This window comes from Danio rerio, chromosome 9 (assembly GCF_049306965.1).
Source record: "Danio rerio strain Tuebingen ecotype United States chromosome 9, GRCz12tu, whole genome shotgun sequence".
NCBI lineage: Eukaryota > Metazoa > Chordata > Actinopteri > Cypriniformes > Danionidae > Danio > Danio rerio.
The window spans coordinates 56,768,885-56,795,165 of NC_133184.1; the positions used below are offsets into that span (position 1 = coordinate 56,768,885).

The 26,281-nt window shown below is 38.6% G+C and overlaps 4 protein-coding genes across 7 annotated transcripts in view; all 4 read left to right on the forward strand.

The window, feature by feature from the left end:
• frmpd4 (FERM and PDZ domain containing 4) overlaps nucleotides 1-5,199 on the forward strand; it is a 225,480-nt gene extending 220,281 nt beyond the window's left edge. For all 4 annotated transcript variants that reach the window (XM_073913334.1, XM_073913335.1, XM_073913333.1 and 1 more), the window contains one exon: nucleotides 429-5,199. In XM_073913334.1, the coding sequence (XP_073769435.1) occupies nucleotides 429-3,566 (3,138 nt within the window). In that variant the 3' untranslated portion in view covers nucleotides 3,567-5,199. The remainder of the gene's footprint in view (nucleotides 1-428) is intronic.
• On the forward strand, nucleotides 3,644-4,291 carry LOC100332713 (toll-like receptor 7). Its single transcript, XM_073913346.1, is given in 1 exon segment — nucleotides 3,644-4,291. A coding segment is annotated over 1 exon segment (648 nt).
• On the forward strand, nucleotides 4,405-5,199 carry LOC137496515 (toll-like receptor 7; the record flags this gene model as incomplete). The annotated part of the gene is given in 2 exon segments (XM_073913348.1): nucleotides 4,405-4,891; nucleotides 4,894-5,199. Coding segments are annotated over 2 exon segments (636 nt in total), but the record flags the coding sequence as incomplete, so codon positions are not given.
• A 2,205-nt stretch (nucleotides 5,200-7,404) lies between these two features.
• On the forward strand, nucleotides 7,405-21,716 carry tlr8a (toll-like receptor 8a). Its single transcript, XM_073913345.1, has 3 exons — nucleotides 7,405-7,671; nucleotides 14,436-17,042; nucleotides 19,548-21,716. Exons 1-3 carry the CDS (start codon nucleotides 7,669-7,671, stop codon nucleotides 19,995-19,997), a joined length of 3,060 nt encoding a protein of 1,019 aa, XP_073769446.1. The 5' UTR covers nucleotides 7,405-7,668; the 3' UTR covers nucleotides 19,998-21,716.
• The last annotated feature ends 4,565 nt before the right edge of the window (nucleotides 21,717-26,281 follow it).

Here is a 26,281-nt window from a genome sequence, read left to right on the forward strand (position 1 = left end):
CCATATTTTGTGATTTATGTATTTTTTGACCTTGATCATTCTTCCAACAACTTTTACCCTTAATAAGTAAAAAAAAATTAACTGTACAGTATATTGCACTACAAAATCCTTATAATAAAACGGCAGTACATTTTCTGTTATTTTACAGATTTATTTCTTTATATATTACTTTTTATACATGATATTATTTCAAACTACTAAAATGTCAACAAAAGTCACTTTGTTAAACTGTGGAGTTGAATTTTCAGCATTAAAAAGGGGACAGAGCTGAGGTTAACATCCCATAATGCAATTCACAACTGGAAATAAACGGAAAACACTTGTAAATCACTAAATACAGAGACTGTTCACTAATTTTTATAGTGCAATAACAGTCATTAAAATGTACAGTAACTGTGGGTTTAACACATACTATCTTCCTCTTTCAGATGACTGAGAAGACCATGATCATCTTAGCTGGTTTCATCTCTTTGCTGGTTGCAGCCGAATGGTACCCCAAAAGTTTAAAGTGCGACGTTTCTCTGGCGAGTAACGGGACGGAAGTAAGCGTAGACTGCACCGAACGAAGTCTAACCGAAGTTCCTCTGGGAATCCCAACAAACACTACCAACCTGACCCTCACCATCAACCATATTCCCCATGTTATGAATAATTCCTTTGATAATCTGCACAACATCACAGAGATTGACCTGCGCTGCAATTGTGTGCCAGTCAAAGTTGGTCCCAAAGATCGCGTCTGTAGCCAAAGTGTGAGTATTGATAACGGCACCTTCTGGAAGCTCAAAAACCTCAAGTCGCTTTACCTGGATGGTAACCAGCTGTCCAGCATTCCCAAGGGCCTTCCTGCCAATATTGTGCTTCTGAGTCTGGAGATCAATAGTATTTATTCGATTCTGCAGGAGAATCTGACAGAACTGACCAATATCCGAACTCTATATCTCGGACAGAATTGCTACTTCCGGAATCCATGCAACCAATCCTATTACATTGAAAAGGATGCGTTTATGCTGCTTGACAAGATGACTTTGCTTTCTCTGAAGTCCAACAACTTGTCCTACATCCCCAACCAGCTACCTTCTAGCCTGAAAGAGCTCTACCTGTACAACAACAACATTGAGAAAATAACCGAAAAGGATTTTTGCAATCTGACAGAGTTGGAAGTACTGGATTTGAGCGGGAATTGCCCACGTTGTTATAATGCACCTTTCCCATGCATTCCATGCCCAAATAATGCTCCCCTTCAGATACATCCAAACTCCTTCAAGACCCTGAAGAACCTTAAGACTCTTCGACTTCATAGTAACTCTTTAACAAATATACCTCCTGAGTGGTTTCAAAGCCTGGCCGATCTTACTCTTCTAGACCTCTCGAGCAATTTTTTGGCTAAGGAGATCACGTGCACCAGCTTTCCGTCTTTGTTGCCCAAACTTGAAGAATTGGATTTATCTTTCAATTACGAGCTCCAAGTGTATCCTGCTTCTCTCAGCTTGTCAGAATCTTTCAGTCAGCTTAAATCTCTTAGAGTGCTAAGAATCAGAGGATATGTGTTTCAAGAACTCAAATTGCAAGACATCCAACCGCTAACTAACTTGACATACCTGGAGTTCTTAGATCTTGGCACAAACTTTATAAAAATAGCCCAACTCAGCATCCTAAAGAATCTGAAAAACTTCAAAATCATCAATTTGTCTGACAACAAAATCTCAGTGCCTTCTGAAGGAGAATTTAGTTTTTCTAACCACAGAGAAGCCTATTACGGTTCCCCAATGTCACAAGGTGCACAGTACCATAACGGAGAAGTGAAGGACATGCACTATTTCCTTTATGATGAATTTGCACGCAGCTGCAAATACAAGGACAAGGAACTCTGGATTCCCAGTCCTTTCAACAACGATTGTAGCTCATTTGGAAAAACGTTGGATATTAGCAGGAACAACATATTTTTCCTTCACTCCAAATTTCTCAATCTTGGTGAGCTGAGGTGCTTAAATCTATCTGGGAATGCAATGAGCCAGAGTTTAAACGGTTCTGAGTTTGTCCAGTTGACGAATTTACAATATCTAGACTTTACAGACAATCGTTTGGACTTGATGTACCCCTCGGCATTTCAGGAACTGAGCAACCTGGTCGTTCTGGATATCAGTCGTAATAGCCATTACTTCGTAGCTGAGGGTTTAACCCACATGCTGAACTTTACAGAGAACCTGAGTAAGCTGAGAAAGTTAATCATGAACGATAATCAGATATCGACATCAACAAATACAGAAATGAAGAGCTATAAATTGGAGCATTTGGAGTTTAAAGGGAACCGTCTTGACATGCTGTGGAGAGACGGAGACACAAGATACGTCAACTACTTTAAAAATCTGATGGCTTTGAAAACTCTTGACATTTCTCGCAACAACCTGAACTTCATCCCACTGGTGGTTTTCCAAGGTCTCCCAAACACCCTCACAAAACTGTACATCACAGATAACAAGTTAAAATTATTTAAATGGGAGGGCCTTGTGTACCTTAAAAGCCTACTACTATTAGACCTCACCGGGAATCTCCTAACAGAGGTCCCGTCATGCTTATCCAACTACACAAAGTCAATCCAAACTCTAGTTCTGAGTAAGAACAAGATTGTGAAGTTGTCTCCAAATTTCCTCAAGGATGCATTCAGCCTCAAAATCCTAGATCTCAGTTACAATTCCATCCAGTTTATCGATGAATCAAGCTTCCCGGAAAATGTTATAGACCATCTGCAAACTCTTTACCTCAACAACAACATGTTTGTGTGTTCCTGCAATGCAACCTGGTTGGTCCGATGGATCAACCGCACCTCTGTAAATATCCCGCGACTTGCATCAGATGTTACCTGTGCTTCCCCCAGTGCTCAAAAGGGTCAAAGTGTAATTTTCCTCAACCTCCAAGCATGCCAACACAACTCCCTATCCATCATACTCTGTATTTTCCAAACCACTCTGATTTTAACCATCCTAACCCTCACCATCTCCAGCCATCTCTTCCTATGGGATGTTTGGTACATCTACCACTTCTGTCTGGCCAAACTCAAGGGATACCGTCGATTATCCTCCAACAGCGCTGTCTACGATGCTTTTGTGATCTACGATACGACAGATCCTGCAGTTCAAGAGTGGGTCATGCAAGAGCTAAGAGTCCACCTAGAGGACAAGGGTGATCCCAGGATGAACCTTTGTTTGGAGGAACGGGATTGGGTTCCTGGATGTCCACTTATTGAGAATCTTTCCCAAAGTATACAGTTGAGCCAGCGTACGGTTTTCATCCTGACTGAGAGGTATATAAGGAGCGGGAGTTTCAGGACAGCCTTTTATTTGGCCCACCAGAGACTCATGGATGAGAGGAATGATGTTATCGTACTCATTTTCTTGGAGAGAATGCCTTGTCACTCCAAATATCTCAGACTGAGGAAGAGGTTGTATAAAAAGTCAGTTTTGGAGTGGCCAAGGAACCCACAGGCACAACGGTACTTTTGGTTCAGTCTCAGAAGCCTAATGGCCACTGAGAGTCAATATAATACACTCTTTCAGGAGACTCTGTGATCAGGACACTTAAACACTTAAAGTGCTGATTTTTATTAACCCAAAATGTACAAAAGAAGCTGTAAAATGTCCTAAGCATGCCAACACAACTCCCTATCCATCATACTCTGTATTTTCAAATGAGTCTGATTTTAACCATCCTAACCCTCACCATCTCCAGCCATCTCTGCCAATGGGATATTTAGTACATCTACCACTTTTATCTGGCCAAACTTGAGGGATACCACTGATTATCATTTAGCAGCACCATCTATGATGCTTTTATAATCTACAATACGACTGATCCTGCAGTTCAAGAGTGGATCATGCAAGAGCAAAAGGTCCACCTGGACAACAAGGGTGATCCCGGGATGATCCTTTGTTTGGAAGAGTGGGATTGGGTTCTTGGATGTCGACATATTGAGAATCTTTCCCAAAGTGTACAGTTGAGCCAATGTACGGTTTATATCCTGACTGAGCAGTATATAATAAGCGGGAGATTCAGGACAGCCTTTTATTTTGCCCATCAGAGACTCGTGGATGAGAGGAATGATGTTATCGTACTGATTTTCTTGGACAGAATGCCTTGTCACTCCAAATATCTCAGAATGATGATGAGGTTGTATAAAAAGTCAGTTTTGGAGTGGCCAAGGAACCCTCAGGTGTAGAGGTACTTTTGGTTCAGTCTCAGAAGCCTTAAGGCCACTGAGAGTCAATATAATACACTCTTCCAGGAGACTCTGTGATCAGGACACAGTTAAACACTCAAAATGCTTATTTTTATTAACCCACACTATAAATAAGATTCTGAAAAATATACTAACCATGCCAACACAACTCCCTATCCATCATACTCTGTATTTTTTAAACCACTCTGATTTTAACCATACCAACCCTCACCATCTTCAGCCATCTCTTCCTATGGGATGTTTGGTACATCTACCACTTCTGTCTGGCCAAACTTAAGGGATACCATCAATTATTGTCCAACAGCGCTGTCTACGATACGACAGATCCTGCAGTTCTAGAGTGGGTCACGCAGGAGCTAAGAGTCCACTTGGAGGACAAGGGTGATCCCAGGATGAACCTTTGTTTGGAGAAGCAGGATTGAGTTCCTGGATGCCCGCTTATTGAGAACCTTTTCCAAAGTATACAGTTGAGCCAATGTACCATATTTATCCTAAATGGACAATATATAAGGAGCGGGAGTTTCAGGACAGCCTTTTATTTGGCCCACCAGAGACTCATGGATGAGAGGAATGATGTTATCGTACTCATTTTCTTGAAGAGAATGCCTTGTCACTCCAAATATCTCAGACTGAGGAAGAGGTTGTGTATAAAGGAACTTAAAGGTACTTCTGGTTCAGTCTCAGGAGCCCTATGGCGACTTAGAGTCAATATAATCCACTCTTCCAGGAGAGTCCTATGATCATATGTTTTGACACAAACTATTGTTACCATGGTACTATATTGTTAGTGTTACTATTGCTGTCCTAGGAAATGTAAAAAATTCTCTTGATCTTATTTTTTAACCCTTGTGTACTGTTGGGGATGTTTTCGTCCACTCCGTAGTGATCTTGAGGCTTAATTTGACCAACTTTCTCTCTGGTTCAGTAAATGCAATGATTTTTGGTGATAAATTTTATTTTGACACTTATTTTGGGTAAATGCTTTACATTTTTTCAAAAACTCAACAATACAGTCTGGGCTAATTTTACTACCCTTTTATTATGTTAGTGTTTGTTTTTGCTCCATTGACTTCCATTATAATCACATTTATTGATTACCACGCTGAATTCTTTGAGTTATTAAGCTACGAAAATCACACAATAGTGTGCATTACTTTCTAATATTTGACTATCCCTGAGAGCATTATTATGCTTTTCCGGTAGTCTCCAGTTCTAAATCAACTGTTGAGATGTTGTATTTGAGAGTTTATTTGTATTTTTAATTGATCTCTTACTTCTGTAGCGCTTTTGCAATGTAGATTGTGTCAAAGCAGCTTAACACAGAAGTTCTAGTAGATTGAAGCTGTGTCAGTCCAGTTTTCATAGTTCAGTTGAGGTCAGTTCAGGTTTAATATTCACTGCTAAAAGTCCAAACACTGAAGAGCAAATCCATCAATGCGCAGCTTCACAAGACCCAAACCAAGCAAGCCAGTGGCAACAGTGGTGAGGAACCAACTTCATCTATTGACAAAGTGAAGGGAGAAAAAACCTGTAGAGAAACCAGCTCAGTTGGACACGACTATTTCTCCTCTGGCCAAACGTCTCGGTATTTAATTCAATCTGCTCCTGTGTGTAGCACTAGTTTTTTCCACATCTACTCCAAAGCCTTCTGTTGTGTTTAAATTAGTGCTGTCAATTGATTAAAAAAATAACGAATTAATTGCACCTTTTTTTTAAAAAATGAATCACCATTCAATTAAATTCCATTCAATCAAAAGTCAAAGTTAAAAATGAAACACCCGAAATTGCATGAAACTCTGGAGGAAACTCTGGATAGCCCGGTAATGCGACATTAATTGTTTTATACTGAATATTCCCTTCAAAAAGCGCTTCCTTGGTCTTATCCATTTTTCTTTGCATGTTAAACACACGTCGACCACAACAGGAAATAAAAAAACTGCAACTGCATTTATTGCATACATTTTTTTTTTACGCGTTAAATATTTCAAATTAATTGCATGCGTTAACACACTAATTTTGACAGCACTAGTTTGAATTTAATGTTTCTTGACTGCTATAGTTGTGAAATAACTCCGATCATTCAGCACAGTGATATGGAGCTGTAATGTGCGTTTAAAACCTGACGGAACTACTTTAAGCTGTGTGTTTATCTACTATAACCAAACACCTTGAAATGATCAGCCAATCAGTATCAAACATTTAATATCACTTTAGTATAAACAGAGTCTTGTAAATATATAACCTTAAAACGGCATATAGTTGTTATTGAGATGTCAAAATTGGCGTAAAAAAGGAAGATACCTATAGAAAAAGACAAAAAAAGGGAAGTGCTATAAATATAAAGTCTTTCACTTTTTGACTCAGCACATCACAGTCACTTCTGAATATGGGAAACTATTCTTACCACTGAAAGAAAATCACTTCAACTTTAAAACACCACTTTGTTTTCATACATCTCACAAACAACAGTTAAAGTCAAGATTGTTCACCCTCCTATGAATATTCAGTTTTCTTTTGCAAATATTTCCCAAATGATGTTCAACAAAGCAAGGAATTTTTCACAGTATATCCTGTAATATTTTTTTTTCTGGAGAAATTCTTATTGGTTTTATTTAGGCTAGAATAAAAGCAGTTTTAAATTTTTTTAAAGCCATTTAAGGTCAATATTATTAGCTTAATAACTTAAGCAATATTTGTTTTGGATTGTCTACGAACCACTGTTATTCAGTGACTTGCCTAATTACCCTAACTTTACCCTAAAGTTAAGCCTTTAATGTCACTTTAAGCCGAATACTAGTGTCTTGAAGAATATCTAGTCAAATACTATGTGCTGTCATCATGACAAAGAGAAAATAAATCAAATATTAAAAATGAGTTATCAAAACTATTATGATTAGATATGTGTCTTTCCGTTAAACAGAAATTGGGGAAAATATACGAGGGTTAATAAATCAGACCTCAACTGTATATGAAAATCTATGCATTCGGAGTATAATCATTATGCTGAAAGGAGCAGGAATTATTAAGTGAATTAAATCTTTTAAAGTTTCAATTTCTGAATGAGATCTATATATAAAAATGTGCATGTGTGCAATCGAATCCCATGAAAAAAACAGGAACGGTGCATGCTGAAGTTCCTCTCTTTTGCTGGAAACCCACGAAACCCCAACACTGAAATCCGTACATGCACCAAACAAAATCAAACCCATGACTGCCACTAAACACATTCGATTGTGGTCTTCAAGCAGAAAAATTACCCCTTTTAATAGTCATTTTAATCAGAAGTGCCAGGTGGCAACATTTAGAGAATGTAGTGCTAAAATAGTCTTAACAGTTAAACCAAAACTTCCTGTTTCCTAAATGCGACGCCGTGTTGTTTGTCATTGTGAGCATTGCATAGATTGCAGAAGGACATAAACATAGACATCGCTACAATGGTGAGCTCATTTATGTTCAGTTCATTTCAGAATATATTTATTGTTATTGTTTATTTGTAATAGACAAAAAAATATTCCATTGCTTGAATATGTATGTATGTGTATATATATATATATATATATATATGTGTGTGTGTGTGTGTGTGTGTGTGTGTGTGTGTGTGTATTACAATTTGCAGTAAAATAATGCATTTTATTTGCAATATATTTAATACAGTACATTATTTTTTTTTTGTTAGATAATTTGATAAAAATAAAAGAATTGTGTTGATTTTGTCTGAAAAGCAACGCAAATTTGCATTTTTTTGTTTTTAATTAAATTTGAATTACACTTTTTGCAATAACCCAGCTTTTTTTGTCTTTGTAAACTGATGCATAGACATTGCTAACATTGATGAAGTCATAATTTTGCTCTAATTGTTTATTATGTTAATTGTTTATTTGAAATAGACACGTTTGTGGCTTTTAGTCTGATGCACACAAAATTATTATATTGCTTTAATATCTAACACTTTGCAATTAGTTCACTGAAAAATAGTGCATTTTATTTTATTTATTATTTTTTTTTTAATATTTCTTAAATGATGTTTAACAGAGCAAGGCAATTTTCACAGTATGTCTGATAATATTTTTTCCTCTGGAGAAAGTCTTATATGTTTTATTTCGGCTAGAATACAAGCAGTTTTTAATTTTTTAGACACCATTTTTAAGGACAAAATTATTAGCCCCTTTATGTTATATTTTTATTCGCTCTACAGAACAAACCATCATTATAAAGTAACTTGCCTAATTACCCTAACCTGCCTAGTTGACCTAATTAACCTAGCTAAGCATTTAAATGTCACTTTAAGCTGTATAGAAGTGTCTGGAAGAATATCTAGTCTAATATTATTTACTGTCATCATGGCAACGAGAAAATAAATCAGTGATTAGAAATGAGTTATTAACACTGTTATGATTAGAAATGTGCTGAACAAATCTGTTCAAGTATATAACGTGATGTTATTAATTAATTTAACTAAAAAAAAAATTGTTGTGTACATATTTTGTCTAAACACAAATGCAACACAAACGTGCATTAAGTAAAAGGTGCACTCTAAAAAAAAATGCTTGGTTTTTTTTAACCCAATCCTTGTTCAAATATAGACTAACCGAATGTTATGTTTTTTTTTTCTTTTTTTGTTTTTCAGTTAAACTTTTTACCTAACCTTTTAACTTTTTACCTACCTTTTAGACACTTTTTAACTCATGTTGGTTGAGTTTGTCAATATTTGACCCAACATTGGGTTAAGACTTTGTTAATATTCACATCATTAAAGGTACGCTGTAAAAAATGACAACACTTTATCACTTTATTCTGATGGCCCCTTTTACACATTTTCTTGACTTTAAGTTGCATTGCATCAACATGCTAATTAATTCTCAATATATTATTAGCAGACTGTTAGGTTGGGGTTAGGGTAGGTTGACATGTACTTGCAAAGTCTCTTATAGTCCCTTAAATGTCTGTGGAAGAAGCAGAATCAGCAGATGTTAAGCAGACAATCTACTAATACTCAGATGAGAAGTCATTGGCATGTAGTTGCAATGCAATGTTTAGTCAACAAAATGTGCAATAGAGACCACCAAAATAAAGTCTTACCACGTTACGTTACGTTAACTTATTTTAGTAAGTTAATCAGGTTTCAGCTACATTTTTAAAGTTATGAATAGTTTAACTTATTATTTCAAGAGCTCCCACTTAGATATGCTTATAGCATTTAAAGCAGGTTTGGCATGCTGTCCCGGGAGAGAACCCTGAGCTCTGAGATATTTGAGCCCAAGGCTCTCGCCCGGTTAATAAGCATGTTGGGGATCCAAGATCAGGTAGGTCTCGATAGCTCCCCCTTTTAGAAAAGGAGGAGATGGAGTGGAAGGTGGGATTCTTCCAAAACAAAGATAGAGCAATAAGGAGAAAATAGTCCATTTATATAAGCTAGGATCACTCTGACTGGATTATTACTGATTACGGATGAGCAGTCAGTCGTGCTCAATCATATCACGTGCTCCTCTCGAAATTAGTTTATAAAACTTCACTTTAGTCTGTTTTATTGAAATAATAGGATGACTAGAAAAGTAAAAAAAAAAAAAGCTTTAAAAATCATAATAAGGCAGCAGGTTCTTTACAGTGTGCAGATATCATTTTAAAAGTTTTGACTTGTAATTAATTAATGTTTAATTTAAGATATACTACTTGGTTTATTATTTTTCATTGGTGATGTTTTTTTTTTTCTTTACTTAAATGTTTTAGTTCAGCTTACTTGATTATTTTAAGGCAGTTGGTTTCCTGATGTTTTCCTAGTAATGTGCACACTAATAACAAGTTAACACAACTAATTATTTTAAGTCAATAATACTGAAGTTTACTTTATTAAGTTGTAAATATAAACCGTTAAAGTTATGCTCACTTAAAATTAAGACACAACTTTACTTAGAAATTTCAAGGCAATTGGTTTCCATAATGTTTTTTAGAAAAAGTCAACTTATTACATTTTACGGTGCACATCATTGAGGGTTTTTGTCTTTGTAAATTGGTTGTTGACAAAAAAGCAATAAAAAAATAAATAAATCATTGAACAATGAGGTTAACAATTATAAAGTAAGGCAAACAAATCAATGAGAGCAGGAATAAATTTGGACTGATAAAATAAAAACATTATAAACATGAAATCTACAATGCAAATGTTTACAGTTCGAGGTGTGAAATTATAGCAGTCTGAATCGTGTTAATGTAGCACGTGTGAAAGAACTGTTTGTGTGTGTGTGTGTGTGTGTGTGTGTGTGTGTGTGTGTGTGTGTGTGTGTGTGTGTGTGTGTGTGTGTGTGTGTGTGTGTGTGTGTGAGTGAAGTGTAAGGTCCGTGGGTGTGAGTAAGAAACCCTAATGATTCATGGGTAATGTTGATAAGGCCAGTTGTGTGTGGAAAGAATCTGTTTTAGTGGCCTGAGGTTCTGTTCCTGATAAACTGCAGACTTCTGTCAGATACCAGTGCCTCAAAAAGCTTGTGTCAAGGGTGAGAAGAGTCAGCCACAATCTTAACAGCATACTTCAGGCTGTTGGGGTGTGAACCTGCACTGGTGTATGGTTTGTTTATTTTTTGGTGTATGGTTTGATTATCATGCCATCATTTCGGTTCGATTGGAGATCAATTTTATGTTTTATATATATATATATATATATATATATATATATATATATATATATATATATATATATATATATATATATATATATATATATATATATATATATCACAACACAAGAATACAATTTTGTTTTTTAATACAACTATATTAGACTGTATTTTGAATTTCTGTCTTTAATTTTACCTGTTCGAAGAAAACACTCTTTTTGAATGTATCAAACAAAGCTCAAGTACATACACAGAAGACAACAGGAGCATTTATAGCAAGTAAACAAACTTAAACATTAATCCCACGTGCTTTTTGAGTGTTGTCGAGTGAATCCTTAAACGCCCATGATTGGTTATTGGGCTCACACACTCAACAGAAAGGGCTGTGATTGGCTGTAATGGTCAGCGCTGTTCACCGAGCAGTGACTCAGATACTGATAAATGGCCGCAGCTAACACAGTATTAACAAGTATCATTGTAACAGCCAGGACATGAAAGGAAACAAAAAAGTCCACAACGAAAGGGAGATATACAGCTTTCATTCCCCCCTTGGCAGTGAAATAGGGGCTCATGGGTTCTGCTGTACTTCAGTGTCAGTGAAAGAACAGGAAACTCAAATGCTGTGAATTGTGCACAGTGTCTGTTTTTTAGGGACTTGGGGTGTTTTAATTACTCGCACTCACCATAGTTTTGTATTCTACTGTGACAGTACTAGAGTTTAGATTCTCTGCCTGTGCCCAAGCCCAGACATGGGCCAATATTTCATGCCACTACCTTTAGGCCGGCCAGCCGTTATCAAGCATTTGTGTTTTGTAATGTAATGTAATGTGTATTAATATAGCGCATTTATTGTGTATGGTCATACACCCAAAGCGCTTCACAATCATAAGGGGGGTCTCTCCACACCACCACCAGTGTGCAGCATCCACTTGGATAATGTGACTGCAGCCACAGGACAACAGCGCCAGTGCGCTCGCCACACACCAGCTATTGGAGGCATGGAGAGACAGTGATAGAGCCAATTCAGTGGATGGGGATGATTGGGAGGCCATGATCGTAAGGGCCAATAGAGGAACCTTGGCCAGGACTCTGGGGTTACGCCCCTGATTTTTACGAGAAGTGCCCTGGGATTTTTAATGACCACAGAGAGTCAGGAGCTCAGTGTAATGTCTTATCCGAAAGAAGACGCCCACTGACAGTGTAGATTCCCCTTCACTATACTGGGCCATTATAACTCAACCATACCTCAGGTTGAGTGCCCCCTGCTGGCTTTACTAACACCACTTCCAACAGCAACCTAGTCCCTTTTCCCAAGCGGTCTCCTATCCAGGTACTGACCAAGCTCAGCCCTGCTTAGCTTCAGTGGGCAACCGGTCTTGGGCTGCAGGGTGATATGGCTGTGGTTTTTTCAGTCATTTCTTAATTAGCCTATATGCGTGGAGAGTTATGCACAGATCAGTTAAGTTATTTTTGTTTAAAATAAAAGATGCCAAAAAGGCAAATTCACTTAATTATATAATCAGATCCGTCATGTTTACATAATATTAAGTGTATTTGTCTTTTTAAAAACACACCCAAATCCCAACGCGTCCACTTTCACTCATCTGCAAATCACATGTTATAATGGCGATTAATCCTGTGTTTTAAATCTCCTTTGCTCGTCCTATGTGGTGATAACTGGAGAATTTTTTGACGCTTGGTTGTAAATAAAACAAAAAGCCAAGAGATAATGTATGATCAAAAAAGGAGGAACGAGTTTAATTAATCAACAGAAACAAAAAAAAAAAAAAAAAAAAAATACAATGAGACTTTAATTTTGAAATGTGTAATTTTGAAATACCATTTCACATGTGAAATTTCAGCGCAAGTACGACCCCGAATATGAATAAGTTTGGCGACCCGCCATGTCGCGTCACTCATTTCAGAATTCTTAACATAGGTGACGCCCAGCCACGACTCAGGACACTGTGCATATTTCTGGCTCGATTTAAGCTGTAGACAGTGTGTAAAAACCGGTTATAATCTATTACTGAACCGATATTGAATCATCCACGTCTGCATCTCTGTGAATTTTAAAAACAATCAATTTTGACACCCCTAAAAGGTTGCATCTGATTATCTGATATATATCGCATTATCTGTATATACATATTGATACGACTGATTCTGATCGGCTGATGGTCATTTTAAGGTGTTTTTTTTATTGCCAGATAAATGCACAGCTCAAGTAGTTCCAGTAGGTTTGGAGCACATAACAGCTTCATATCACTACGCTGAAGTAATTCCACAGCTACAACAGTCAAAAATCAGAACACAACAGAAGGAGTTATAGAAATTTACCCATAAAGACACCCACTAATATGCCATTCAGTGACATTTTAAGAAAATACCTTTTCAACACTGACATATACAGAGTCAAACGGTGAAAGTTCACTTTAATACACATTAATTATGTTTTATAAAATTACATTTTATAATTTGTAGTTTCATTTTGACATAAATGGCTTTTCCAAAAAGTAATGAACTTTATTGCACATTATTATGACATTTAAAAAATTAAAGTAGACACTTACCTTAATATGATTCTTTGTTCTTCATTCATTCATTTTATTTTTGGCTTAGTCCCTTTATTCATCAGGGTTCGCCACAGCAAAATGAACCACCAACTTATCCAGCATATGTTTTACACAATGGATGCCCTTCCAGCTGCAATCCAATACTGGGAAACATCCACTCATTCACACACATATACTATGGCCATTTTAGTTGATCAATTCCCCTATGGCGCATGGGTTTAGACTGTGGGGGAAACCACAGCACCTGGAGGAAACCCACGCCAACATGGGGAGAACTTGCAAACTCCACACAGAAATGCCAACTGACACAGCTGGGGTTCGAACCAGTAACCTACTTGCTGTGAGGCGAAAGTGCTAACGACTGAGCCACAGTGTCATCCTTGTCTTTTACTCATTTAGGATGCTATTTTTATGCTAAGGTCCTAATGAACCAAAAGTTGCTCAGTCTTTTATTTCAATGTGTTGATGAACTTTTAACTAAAACTGAATATTAAGTAGGGGGTGGGGCTTTTTTGCGCTTCCTTACCCTATAGCAAACTAACAGTAAGATGGGCGTGGCTAAGAATATTGTGACTGAAGCATCAAACTGATATTATCATTCATAATAGAAGAAACCAATCCAAACACAGAAGCAGATACTAAGACTGAAGATTACCAGAACAGTTTTCTTTCAGTACACTTTATAAAGTGATAAGTTGACTCTGAAGAGAGTACACTGGTTGCCATATAATTATTAAGTTAAGAAACTATATGCATAATTATAAAAGTTAAGTGAAGTCTAATAGCTTTTTACCATTTGGATTAACTTGCGTGGATGACCTCAAGAATAGAAAAGTGCACTAGCAAAATAAACTTTGTCAATTTAAACTTTACACAGACTTTAATGTGTATTTTAGTCCAGGTAACAAAATAATTAAAACAGTATAGCTTTAGTTATCCATAATAGCCACAATTGTCATGCATTTCTAATGTTTTGTCATACTGCTGTTAGTTAACAGTTGTTTCATATTCCCTCAGGTCAAGAATCTGGACATCGGCCTTATTTTGATCCTGAAGCTCACACTAGCCCTGAGTGAGTTGAACGTGAGGATCCTAAAGACTCAACCCTGCGATATACATGAAAACATAACCGCAGAGACGGTTGTGGTCAACTGTCGAGGACGTAAACTTAAAGTTTTGCCGCAATTTCTAGCAAACACAACCTACATTGACCTCTCAGAAAACTACATCAAGAATCTTACTGTTCAATCGTTCCATGGCTTGGAGAATCTGACCTTATTAAATCTGAACTGGTTGAATCAAAACAGAGAGGTTGTTATTGCCAAAGGAGTGTTTTCGAATTTGACCAAACTACGAGTACTGGACCTCAATGGGATCAAGTTAAAATACATCCCAAAAGACATTCCCAAAAATCTAGAAAAGCTCAGCCTGGTGGAGAATAAGATCACCTGGATAAACTTGACAACCTTTGAGCATGTCAAAAATCTTTCAGTCCTTTACCTTTCAAATAATTGCTACTATTGGAATCCTTGCTCAAGACGTTACCGCATAGAAAAAGGAAGCCTCTCTTATTTGGTCAACCTGAAACGCCTTACTTTGTCCTTCAACAACCTAACTCAAGTCCCCATAGGATTACCAGTCTCCTTAGAAAGACTTGAGCTTGGATCAAACAGTTTAACATACATCGGAGAGCATGATTTCCGAGGCCTCTTCAATCTGACAGTTCTTAAAATCCAAGGAAACTGCCCGCGCTGTCATACTGCACCGTATCCATGCATTCCTTGTAAAAATACATCAATTGAGATTCATCCCCAAGCTTTTTCTGACCTCAGAAATCTCCATATTCTGCATCTCGCTGGGAATTCAATCAAGTCCATCAATCCTGCTTGGTTTGCCAACCTTTCTAATCTTCAGCAGCTCTTTCTCTCTTTTAATTTATTGTTCAGCGCTATTACCGATCCAGCTGATACAGTTTTCTTGGGAAATCTACCATTGTTGACCAAACTTGATCTATCATACAATTTTGCATTTAAAACGTACCCCTTAACCGTAGTCCTTTCACCAGGATTTGCAAATTTAACCTCACTCAGGTCATTGCACCTTCGAGGTTTGGTTTTCAGGAAAATCCAAAAAGACACATTTAAGTCTCTATTTGACCTACAACATCTGAATGTATTGGATGTAGGAGTAAACTTCATTGTTTTTGCCACATCATACATATTTCAACATGTGAGACTACTCTATCTTGCAGAAAACAGACTGTACCCGGTGACCGTAAATGGGGAGTTGAGTAAAGCCACTTTTGTTGGTTCAAACCATAGATCAATAATGCCGTTGATGGCAGAACCTTTAGATACTTTTGATGCTCCAAAAAATCTCGTTAAGTCAGAATGCTACAATGCCGGCCGTGTGCTGGATCTCAGTCGAAATAACCTGTTTTTAATTTCTCCTGAACAATTTGACACATACGGGAACATCTCCTGCCTCAACCTCTCCAGGAATGGCTTTTCCACGGCTCCCAATGGATCTGAATTTACATCCCTTCCCAATCTCAAATATCTGGATTTATCCTTCAACAAAGTCGATCTTGCCTATGATAACGCCTTCCGAGAGCTACAGAGTCTTGAAGTGCTCGATATCAGTTACAATTCGCATTATTTCACTGTGGCCGGTGTAACCCACAACATGATGTTTCTTCAATATCTGCCCTCACTGAAGGTGTTGAACATGAGCTTTAATAGCATCAACACGTTAACAACCAAAACCATGTCAAGCAAGTCTCTTCGAGAACTGCAATTTCGGGGCAATAAACTCGGAAGGATGTGGAGGGACAAAGACAATACCTATGTGATGATTTTTAAAAACTTCACCAACCTCATCCACCTTGACATATCCAACAACAGCATTGGGAAAATTCCCTATACAGTTTATACGCAACTTCCCATTACTATTCAACGCTTGCAAATGAGCCACAATCAGCTTGCAAACATTAACTGGACAATGTTGAGGCGTTTCCAGAATCTCAGAGAACTCATTTTACATGACAACAACATTATTGAAATCGCTAGCAATTTGTCAGTCGATGTTCCCTCCTTAGAGTTGCTCAATCTCCAGCATAATCGAATCTCCAAGCTAGCCATTGGATTTCTGCAGGGGGTGGTGAACCTTAAGGAACTTGATCTCAGTTATAATTATCTTATAACTGTTAACCAGTCTACATTTCCAACTGAGAGTGATCTGAAGATGCTATGGCTTCACGGAAACCCATTCCACTGCACGTGCAACCTGCTTGAATTTGTTCTGTGGATTCTGGATACTAATGTAAAGATCCCTCGGTTGGTGACCGGTGTGACTTGTACCATGCCGGAGGAAAGGAAAGGTCTGGCTGTGATAAAGTTTGACATTCAAGAATGCATTGATGATCAGCTAGCCTTTGTGGCGTACTTCATTTCCGCTGCGTGCATCATATGCACTACTTTCGCAGCCATCACTATGCACTTGTTCTACTGGGACGTCTCCTACTTGTACTACTATCTGAAAGCCAGATTCACTGGATATCAGCAGTTGAGCTCAGAAAGTTGCATCTATGATGCCTTCATCACCTACGACACCAAGGACCCGCAGGTCAAGTCACATTTGTTTTTGTAGAATGAATTTTTTTTTCAAAGTGGTAATAAACAAGACAATAGCAGAATTGAATATGCGCTGATATCAGATTTGTGGCAACTTAAAAATATGCTGTAAAGCAGCGTGTGAGAAAATATTCATGTTAAAATACATGTCATACCAAATGGGAATTTAAAGTTTAAAGTTAAGACTTAAGTCAAGACCGCTTCTAATGTTATCACTCGATTGAATGGGCATTATCCAGGGGCGGACTGGCGGACCATAGGGAGCACCGGGACATTTCCCGGAGACCTGACGGTCAACTCGTTAACTTCTGGCCACAGCCATACAATATGTGATCTATAGCTGATTAAACATGTAGATGGATGATAACAGCCTTCTGAGCCTACTAGTAGGCACAAAAGGCCCCTAATGGTCCATATCTATGAGTTGATAACCACTGATAACGCCCATTCAATAGAGTGATAATCAAATCGGCTGAAAAAGTTGGACAATGGAATTGAAACGCCTGGTTTTAGACCACAATAATTTATTAGTATGGTGCAGGGCCTTCTTTTTTGGCCAACACAGCATCACTTGTTCTGGGGAATGACAGATATACAGTTGAAACCAGAAGTTTACATACACTCTATAGAAAGGCACATAACCATTTTAAAAAAGTCAGATGTTAATGGGACTAAACTTTTTCTCTTTTAGGTAAGTGAGGATGATCACATGTGTTTCTGTTCTGCTTAATAGCAGAATAATGAGAGAGAGATTTGTTGAGAAATTGTTATAACTTTTCTTGAAAGTCAAGTTTACACACAATAAGATTATTCTGCCTCTGAAAAGCTCAGATGATGATGTCAGTTTTGGAAGTCTCTGATTGGCTAATTGACAACATTTGAGTTAATGTGAGGCACAACTGTATAATAGTATTTAAGGAAAAGCTCAAACACACTGCTTCCCTGTGTGACTACATGGGAAAATCAACAAGCCAGAATCAACAACAAAGCCAGATTACAATTTAGTAAATTATACTAGGGAAAAGACTAATATTGTAGACATGTCCTGTGGTCTGATGGAGCTAAGATTGAACTGTTTGGCCATAATGACCAGTGTTACATTTGGAGGACAAAGGGGAAAGAGCACAAGCCTAGGAACACCATCCCAACTGTGAAGTATTGGGGCGGCAGCATCATGTTGTGGGGCTGTTTTGCTGCAGGAGGGACTGGTCCACTTCACAGCATAGATGCCATCATGAAGAAAGAACATTATGGAGAAATACTGAAGCAAGACATCAGCCAGGAAATTAAAAATTGGCCACACATGGGTCTTCCAAACAGACCATGACCCTCAGCATACTGCCAAATGAGTTCACATGTGCCTTAAGGACAACAGAGTGAATGATTTGGAGTGGCTATCACAAAGCCCTGATCTCAATCCTGTAGAAAATTTGTAGGCAGAGTTGAAAAAGCTTGTGCGAGCAAGACAGCCTACAAATCTGACTTAGTTACACCAATTCTGTCAGGAGGAATGGGCCAAAACTCCTGCAAACTATTGTGAGAAGCTTGTGTAAGGATACCCAAAACATTTGACAAAAGTTGTACAGTTTAAAAGCAAAGCTAAAAATACCAAGAAAATGTGTGTAAACTTTTGACTGTCTAGAAATTAATTCTTAAAATTTAAATTAAAAGAATTAAAGTAATTAATTCTTTAAAATTAAAATTTAGCTAATGTAAATCATTAAGGTAATCCTAACGGACCTAAAATAGTAAACATTTAGTATGATTTACCATCAGACATATTTTAAAAAATGGTTATGTCCTTTTTTTTTAGAGTGTATGTAAACTTCTGGTTTCAATTGTAAGCCCTGCACAGCGGCCAAAGAGATTTTGATCCATTCTTCTGTCAGAATAGTGTTTAGGTCACTACGTGATGCTGCTGACTCCCTCCTTTCCTTTGAACCTTTCCTGACTTGCTCTAAAACACCCCAAAGTGGCTCCATAATATTTAGATCTGGTGACAGTGTAGGCCATGAGTGATGTTCAACTTCACTTTCATGTTCAACAAATCACTCTGTCACCAGTCTTGCTGTTGGGGCCTAATAATATTGACCTTAAATGGGTTTAAAAGACTAAGGCTCAATCCCAATTCTATTTTTGAACCCCTTCCCCTTGGCCCTTAAAACTGAGTGTAAAGAGAAAGGGCTTTAAAATTGACCCCTAAAAAAATGGGACACCACTAGTGCACCGTTGTAGCTGGTGTATTCTGGAAAATTTTTCTACACCTTGGTTTCGAGTGTGATCCTGAAGAATCTCAGTTTGAAGGGGTATCTAGCCCTTCCTCTTAGGCCTACGCCTTCTAAGCTAAAGAGAATTGGGACAGGGTGGAATTGGGATTGGGTTGAAATAAAACCGAAATAAAACAAATGAAAAAGAAAAAGTATTATGGTAAATACTGTGGAAATATACTGTGAAAGCAAATAAATTTTGACTTTCAGTGTTCATGTGTGTGTTGCAGGTGTCAGACTGGGTGCTGAATCACCTGCGTGTGCAGCTGGAGGAGCGAAGCGAACTCTTCCTCCCGATCTGCCTGGAGGAGCGAGACTGGATCCCTGGCTCCCCGGTGTTAGACAGCCTGACCCAGAGCATCCAGAACAGCCGAAAAACGGTCTTCGTGCTGACCGAGGGCTACGTGAACAGCGGCTCCTTCAAGCTGGCGGTGTTTCTGGCCCATCAGCGCCTCCTGGAGGAGAATGAGGACGTGATTGTTCTGCTGTTGTTGGAGCCGGTGCTGCAACACTCTCATTTTGTCCGTCTGCGGAGGCGGTTGTGCGCTCGCAGCATCCTGGAGTGGCCACACTCATCCTCCGCCGAGGCCTGGTTCTGGCAGTCGCTCAGAAACGCTATACGAGTCGACAACCAGGCCCTGTACAGTGAGCTCTACAGCAGATACTTTACCACTAAGTAGACCAGGAACAAACCACTGTGTGACTTATACATTGGAGGGTTTCTGTGGGATCTTATAAAGTCTTATAATGTCTTACTTTTCCAAAACAAAATTGTAGGCCTTAAAAACCCTAAGAGCTGGTTTATACTTGCAAATGGTCTGGCGCAGCCCATGCTAACATGCACCTCTTAAAAAATGTAGCTACACATTGCAACGCTCAAGCTCTGTAATTGGTTGGTTTGGTAGCAGTGACTTGTGGGGCTGGGGCGAGAGCATGTCTCTTGAAGAGAGTGGCTGATGATCTTGCGTCCTTGTGTTCTCATGTAACCTCATCATCAACCGCTTCAAAGTTCAGTTCCAAACCTCAAGACCACAAGAAAGGAGAATGGGTGAATGTTTCCGCATGGGTTCTTGATATCGAGGACGCATGGATGCAGACTTGAGTGCAAAACTCGCTTGAGATGTCATCGCGGCTGAATAAAGGAGGTGGGAAGCGCAGCATTTTGAGAAGTTTACTTATAAACTGATTTCGGGAGGAGCCTGTGCTCATGATTGACAGCAGCTGGACCTGCATTAGCTAATGCATGATCCACCAATCAGACGATTCCTAAATCACTATAAATAACCCGAGTATCTTACCTTAGCCCAGGGGTCAGCAGTCTCAGTCCTGGAGGGCCGGTGTCCCTGCAGGGTTTAGCTTCAACTTGCCTCAACACACCTGCCTGGATGTTTCAAATACACCTAGTAAGATCTTAATTAGCTTGTTCAGGTGTGTTTGATTAGGGTTGGAGCTAAATTCTGCTGGACACCGGCCCTCCAGGAACAAGTTTGGTGACCACTGCCTTAGTCAATTTCGTCTTGAAGAATCCTCCCTTCCACTCCTACTCCTCCCCTTTCCTTGTCAGGGCAACACGGAGGCTCAATGGTTAGCATCATTGCCTCATAGCAAGAATGTCACTGGCTCAGATCTCTACCTGGCCAAGTCGGCATTTCTGTGTGGAGTTTGCATGTTTTCCGCATGTTCATACCTGCCAACACTCCCATTTTTGCTAGGAGTCTCCCGTATTTCAGACCCATCTCCCGTATTGTTCAGTCTCCTGGAAAACTCCCGGAATTCCACCCCCCACCACCAGAGCCACCACCGTCCCACCTTCACTTCAGCTTTTTGGTACTTTCCAGCTAGCTTTTTGGTTCAGTTCCCATGCGGACCTAACCGAACACGCAACCATCTTTATAACCGCTCCCCGCTTTTCACTTCGTGCACATCCCCGGATAAAATCAGGTATGCCTGTGTTTCCGCTGGTTTTCCCCGGCCTTTCCGGTTTCCTACCACAGACCAAAAACATGTTACATAAGTAAATTAAATAAGCCAAATCGACATCATAGACAAGCGCTTAATTCAGCATACTCTCCATAGCTATTCATAATCTACATTCACCATTATCAAGCAGGGGAGTTCCCGAGACTCAAACTTCCCTCTCGCCCTGCAACAGGAGGGAGCCTTAGGCTCGAGGATCTCATGAGCTCAGAGCTCTCTACTGGGAAATAATAAGGGTGTTTATTTGCTGAAATTCGTATTAAAATCTGTTTTATTTGTACTGTGCATCATATATTCGTAATGTCTTTATGCCTAGCATATATTGTGAATAGGGGAAAACAATACATTGTTGTATGAATGCTGTAATGTTTAAATAATTTTCCAATAAAATTGTGTGAAGGTCATGTGACCATCAGGAAAAACGCATCTCATTTCTCACATGACGCGTTTTCTGTTCTCTCGGTCTCTCGAGTTTGTTCTTCCGAGGTGACCTGACAAGACCGGTCTCCACAAGAACACGAGTCTATTCACAGCGTTCTTGGAATTGAGAAACAGCCAGGATTTAATACAGGGGTGTCCAAAGTCAGTCCTGGGGGGCCAGTGTCCTGGAGAGTTTACCTCCAACCCTAATCAAACACACCAGAACCAGCTAAACAAGCTCTTAAGCTCCGGTCACACTGGACTTTTCTCCCCATAGACTTACATTTATACGCACGTGAATGTGTCAGACGGGAAACGCAAGCTGTGTGACAGGTTTCGCAGTTCGCTGCATTGCAATGTTCAAGCTTGGTGTACTCAGACCTGTGAAAGCATGACCTCTCTGGACAGAAATTTGAAATATAGACCAATCGCTTGCTTTTTTAAATGTCTAATCACATTGATTAATCCCGCCTCATTTCACAGCCGCCGTACAACAGAATTTCCCATGCTCAAACTCTAGTGTGACCGCAGCATTACTAGATATGCTAGAAACTTCCTGGCTGGTATCAAACAAGTTAGGGTGCTTTCACACCTAGACTTTTGTTTCGGAACCTGTCTCGTTTGCCCAGTTAGCGTGATTTGTTTGCTATATGTGAATCCAGAAATCTCGCTCGGATCCACGCCAAAACAATCGGTCCAAGATCGTGTGAATGAGGTGGTCTCGGCTCGATTGAAATGAACTCTGGAACAGATCTATTGTAGTGAGAAAGCGATATGATCCGAGTATATGTAATAGGCATTTGAAGAGAGAATTATGAGTAGGGCGGGAGGTCATTCCAGACATCCCAAGTCTCCCGGAAGACCAGGAGGGAAACACACGATTACCGGGAGATTATCATTTGTTTGCAGGCATCCGGGATTCTCTGTGCATTTCTGGGAGTCTCTCGGATACCCGCAAACAAGTGATAATATCCAGGTGATCGTACGTTTTCTTTCCGGTCTTCAAATACATCCCGCACCCTTCACACACCTCCACACCGCATCCCTCCTCGCTCTTCAGACACGTCACGCACCCTGTCAAACCCCCAAACCACCCCCCCCCTTGACAGCTGAGCGGGACTCTGCAAAATAAACCGTGTAACTGTGACCAATATGAGGAGTTTACCCACACGTGATTTGTTTTTGGACCGTATAGAAACTTTGCCATGTAAAAGCGAACGCAACCAATAACAAACAGAAACAATGTTACGATTTTAATCCCTGTTTTGGTAAAAATGAATTAATTTACAGGTGTGAAAGCACCCTCATACGCTACTCGCTGCAGAGCCACTTGGGCTCCAATAAGGGAGTGCTTGAGCTCCAGCTTCTCCTCCTATCAGTTGTTTTAATGCGTACTCCTACCCAACCCCTAACTCAAATCCCCAGAGACATCACTTGGAGAAGAAACAAATGCTGGAGCTCAGCTCTGCTCAAGTGGCTCTGCAGTCAGTACCATTTGATATAAGTTGGAGCTAAGCTCTATCGGACACCAGCACTCCAGAATCAGGATTTGGACAGCCCTAGTTTAGCAGTGGGAAGTCAAACTTTTGTTTTGTATTTGCTTTAGGATTAAAGTTGTTGCACGTCCACCAGTTCGAGCTATTTGCATATATACATATTATTTTTGTTTATTTATGTATTTATTTCTCTCTCTCTCTGGAAAAAAAGCACAGAGAAGGAATCTTGTTCCCTTTCTTTCTTTCTTTTTCTTCTTTTGTTTCTTTCTTTCTTTCTGTTCTTTCTTTCCTTCTTTCCTTCCTTTCTTTCTTTCCTTTCCTTTCCTTTGCTTTCCTTCCTTCCTTCCTTTCTGTCTTTCTTTCTTTCTTTCTTTCTTTCCATTCTTTCTTTCCTTCTTTCCTTTTTTCTTTCTTTCCTTTTTTCCTTTCTTTCTTTCTTTCTGTCTGTCTTTCTTTTTTCCTTTCTTTCTTTCTTTCTGTCTGTCTTTCTTTTTTTCTTTCTTTCTTTCTTTCTTTCTTCCTTTTTTCTTTCCTTCTTTCCTTTTTTCTTTCTTTCTTTCTTTCTTTCCTTTTTTTCTTTCTTTCTTTCTTTCTTTCTTTCTTTCTTTCTTTCTGTCTGTCTTTCTTTCTTTCTTTCTTTCTTCCTTTTTTCTTTCTTTCCTTTTTTCTTTCTTACTTTCTTTCCTTTTTTCCTTTTTTTCTTTCTTTCTTTCTTCCTTTTTTCTTTCTTTCCTTTTTTCTTTCTTTTTTTCTTTCTTTCTTTCTTTCTTTCTTTCTTTCTTTCTTTCTTTCTTTCTTTCTTTCTTTCTTTCCTTTTTTCTTTCTTTCTTTCTTTCTTTCTTTCTTTCTTTCTTTCTTTCTTTCTTTCTTTCTTTCTTTCTTTTCTTTCTTTCTTTTCCTTTTTCTTTCTTTTCTTTTCTTTCTTTTTCTTTCTTTATTTCTTTCTTTCCTTTTTCTTTTCTTTTCTTTCTTTTTCTTTCTTTCTTTCTTTCTTTCTTTCTTTCTCCATTCAGTTAATCTCTGAGTCTAGCATGAGCACTTTTAGCTTAGCAACAATTATTTTATTAAATGAGACCGTTATTATCTCACTCAAAAAACTAGTGCTAGTTCTGTCTCTCAAGCCTTAAAGGTACAGTGCACCCAAATATTATAGACATCATCATGTACTCACACTTAAGTGGCTGTAAACTTTTATGAGTTTTGAACACAAAAGAAGACACTTTAAAGAATGATGGAAACCGACAGACATCAACACCAACATGAAAAACAAATACTACGAAAGTAAATGGTTACTGGTGTTCAACATTCTTCAAAATATCTTTTTTTTTTAGATTAGATTTGTGCACAGCTTATTCACTAAATCTGCTTGTATCTTAGTTCATGCTCATTTTTGTCTGATCAGATAAAAAGTTTATCCTACTTTTTTATGCACATTGTCAAACGTTATGCTGATCTTGACATTTACATTTAGCAATTTAATGCATTATTAAACATGCTGATAATTATATGTGGATAGAAACAGAGCTATTGACATCAACAGTAAGAAAATTCAATGATATCTTCAAAATATCTTCTTCTTTGTTCAACAGATTGAAAAAGAAATCCACTATGTTTTGTACAAGTGAAAGGTTATTAAATGATCAGAGATTTATTTTTTAGGTGATCTGTCCCTTTAAATTTCTCAAGCCTTAAAGGTACAGTGCACCCAATTCTTTTATCATTATTTCCTTATACTCAAGGGTTTCTTTCTTCTGTTGAACATAAAACAGTATATGTTGATTATAAAGCAGCCACTGATATCCATATGTAACGGAAACTAGAGGCCTTGGTCTTTAGCCTCCTTGGTAGAGCAATCAACTCCCATGCGGAAGGTTGCCAGTTCGATACCAGCTCAAAGTGGGTTGAGTGGCGCAAGACAGGTGGGGTTACACATACTGTAGTAGGAACAGCAAATACAGTGGAAGTCAAAGGCTGTATTTTACAGCATTCTTCGGATTATCTTCCTTTGTGATCAACAGAAGAAAGAAACTCAAACAGGTTTGAACAAGAGGAGGATGAGCAAACCAGGAAGGAATTTTCATTTTCGGGTGAACTGTAAACCTTTAACATTTATGCTCAATCTGCCATTTATATGTGAGATTTCCAGTGAAACAGAGCAACAGGATGAAAACTAACATAACAACTGCTGGAATCTTTACTTGATCATTTTGTGCTGCAAACACTCACTGTTAAGTCTTGTAAAAAAAAATTATTCATTAGAGTGAATCTGATTAATGTTAGCTCCACATCTAACTTTCAGGCACCTGTAGTTTCAGAGTCAAAACACACACACACACACACACAGGGGAGAAAGTGACTGTGTAATCGAATTATTTGCCAAATTATTAAATAGTGGACTTTAACTGCAGTTTGGCTCTTTCATTCAGGGAATTCATTCATGCCCCTCGCGACAAACGAGATATTTGATTTGAGGAGCTGCTGTAAGCGTGTATTTTTCATGCAATGTTTGATACCACATGGCGAATGAGAGAAAAAAAACTCAGCATTTCTCGGAAACTTAGATGCACTCGGCAGGGAGCGTCAGAAAGCCGCGTGTGTTATTCCGGTCACAAAATGCGGTGAAAATCCAACACGAGGTTACAGTTTGGTTGTGGTGCTAACATGTTTACACTCGGTGCAATAGTTCGATACGAACAAACTGAATAAACAAGGAGCACTGGCCGCTCACTTACCAAATCTGTAGAGACAGGACAATCACCAGCAACTAGACAGCGAGAGAACGAGGCTTGTGTTTATCGGTAAGTTGTCATAATATCTGCTTATTTGCAGTTCTTTGATATGGATAACCTTGTATCACCTGTATACCAATGTCACGGAGGAGCAGTCGGGTTTTCAGGGCGTTTACCTCATCAGCACAGCTGCTTCCTCCAGTGACAAATGTAAATCTTAATAAACATATTACTATTTTTATTTCAAAATGAACTACCAATATTAAACACTTTACAGTTTGTGTGGCATTAACTATACCATACAGTCCTGCACAGAAAGAATTAAACACAGTGACAGAAGCA

Bases quoted from the DNA above. Each gene is read 5' to 3' on its own strand.
- tlr8a (XM_073913345.1), top strand. The intron at 17,043-19,547 runs GTCAAGTCACAT...TGTGTGTTGCAG, and splicing joins ACGACACCAAGGACCCGCAG to GTGTCAGACTGGGTGCTGAA.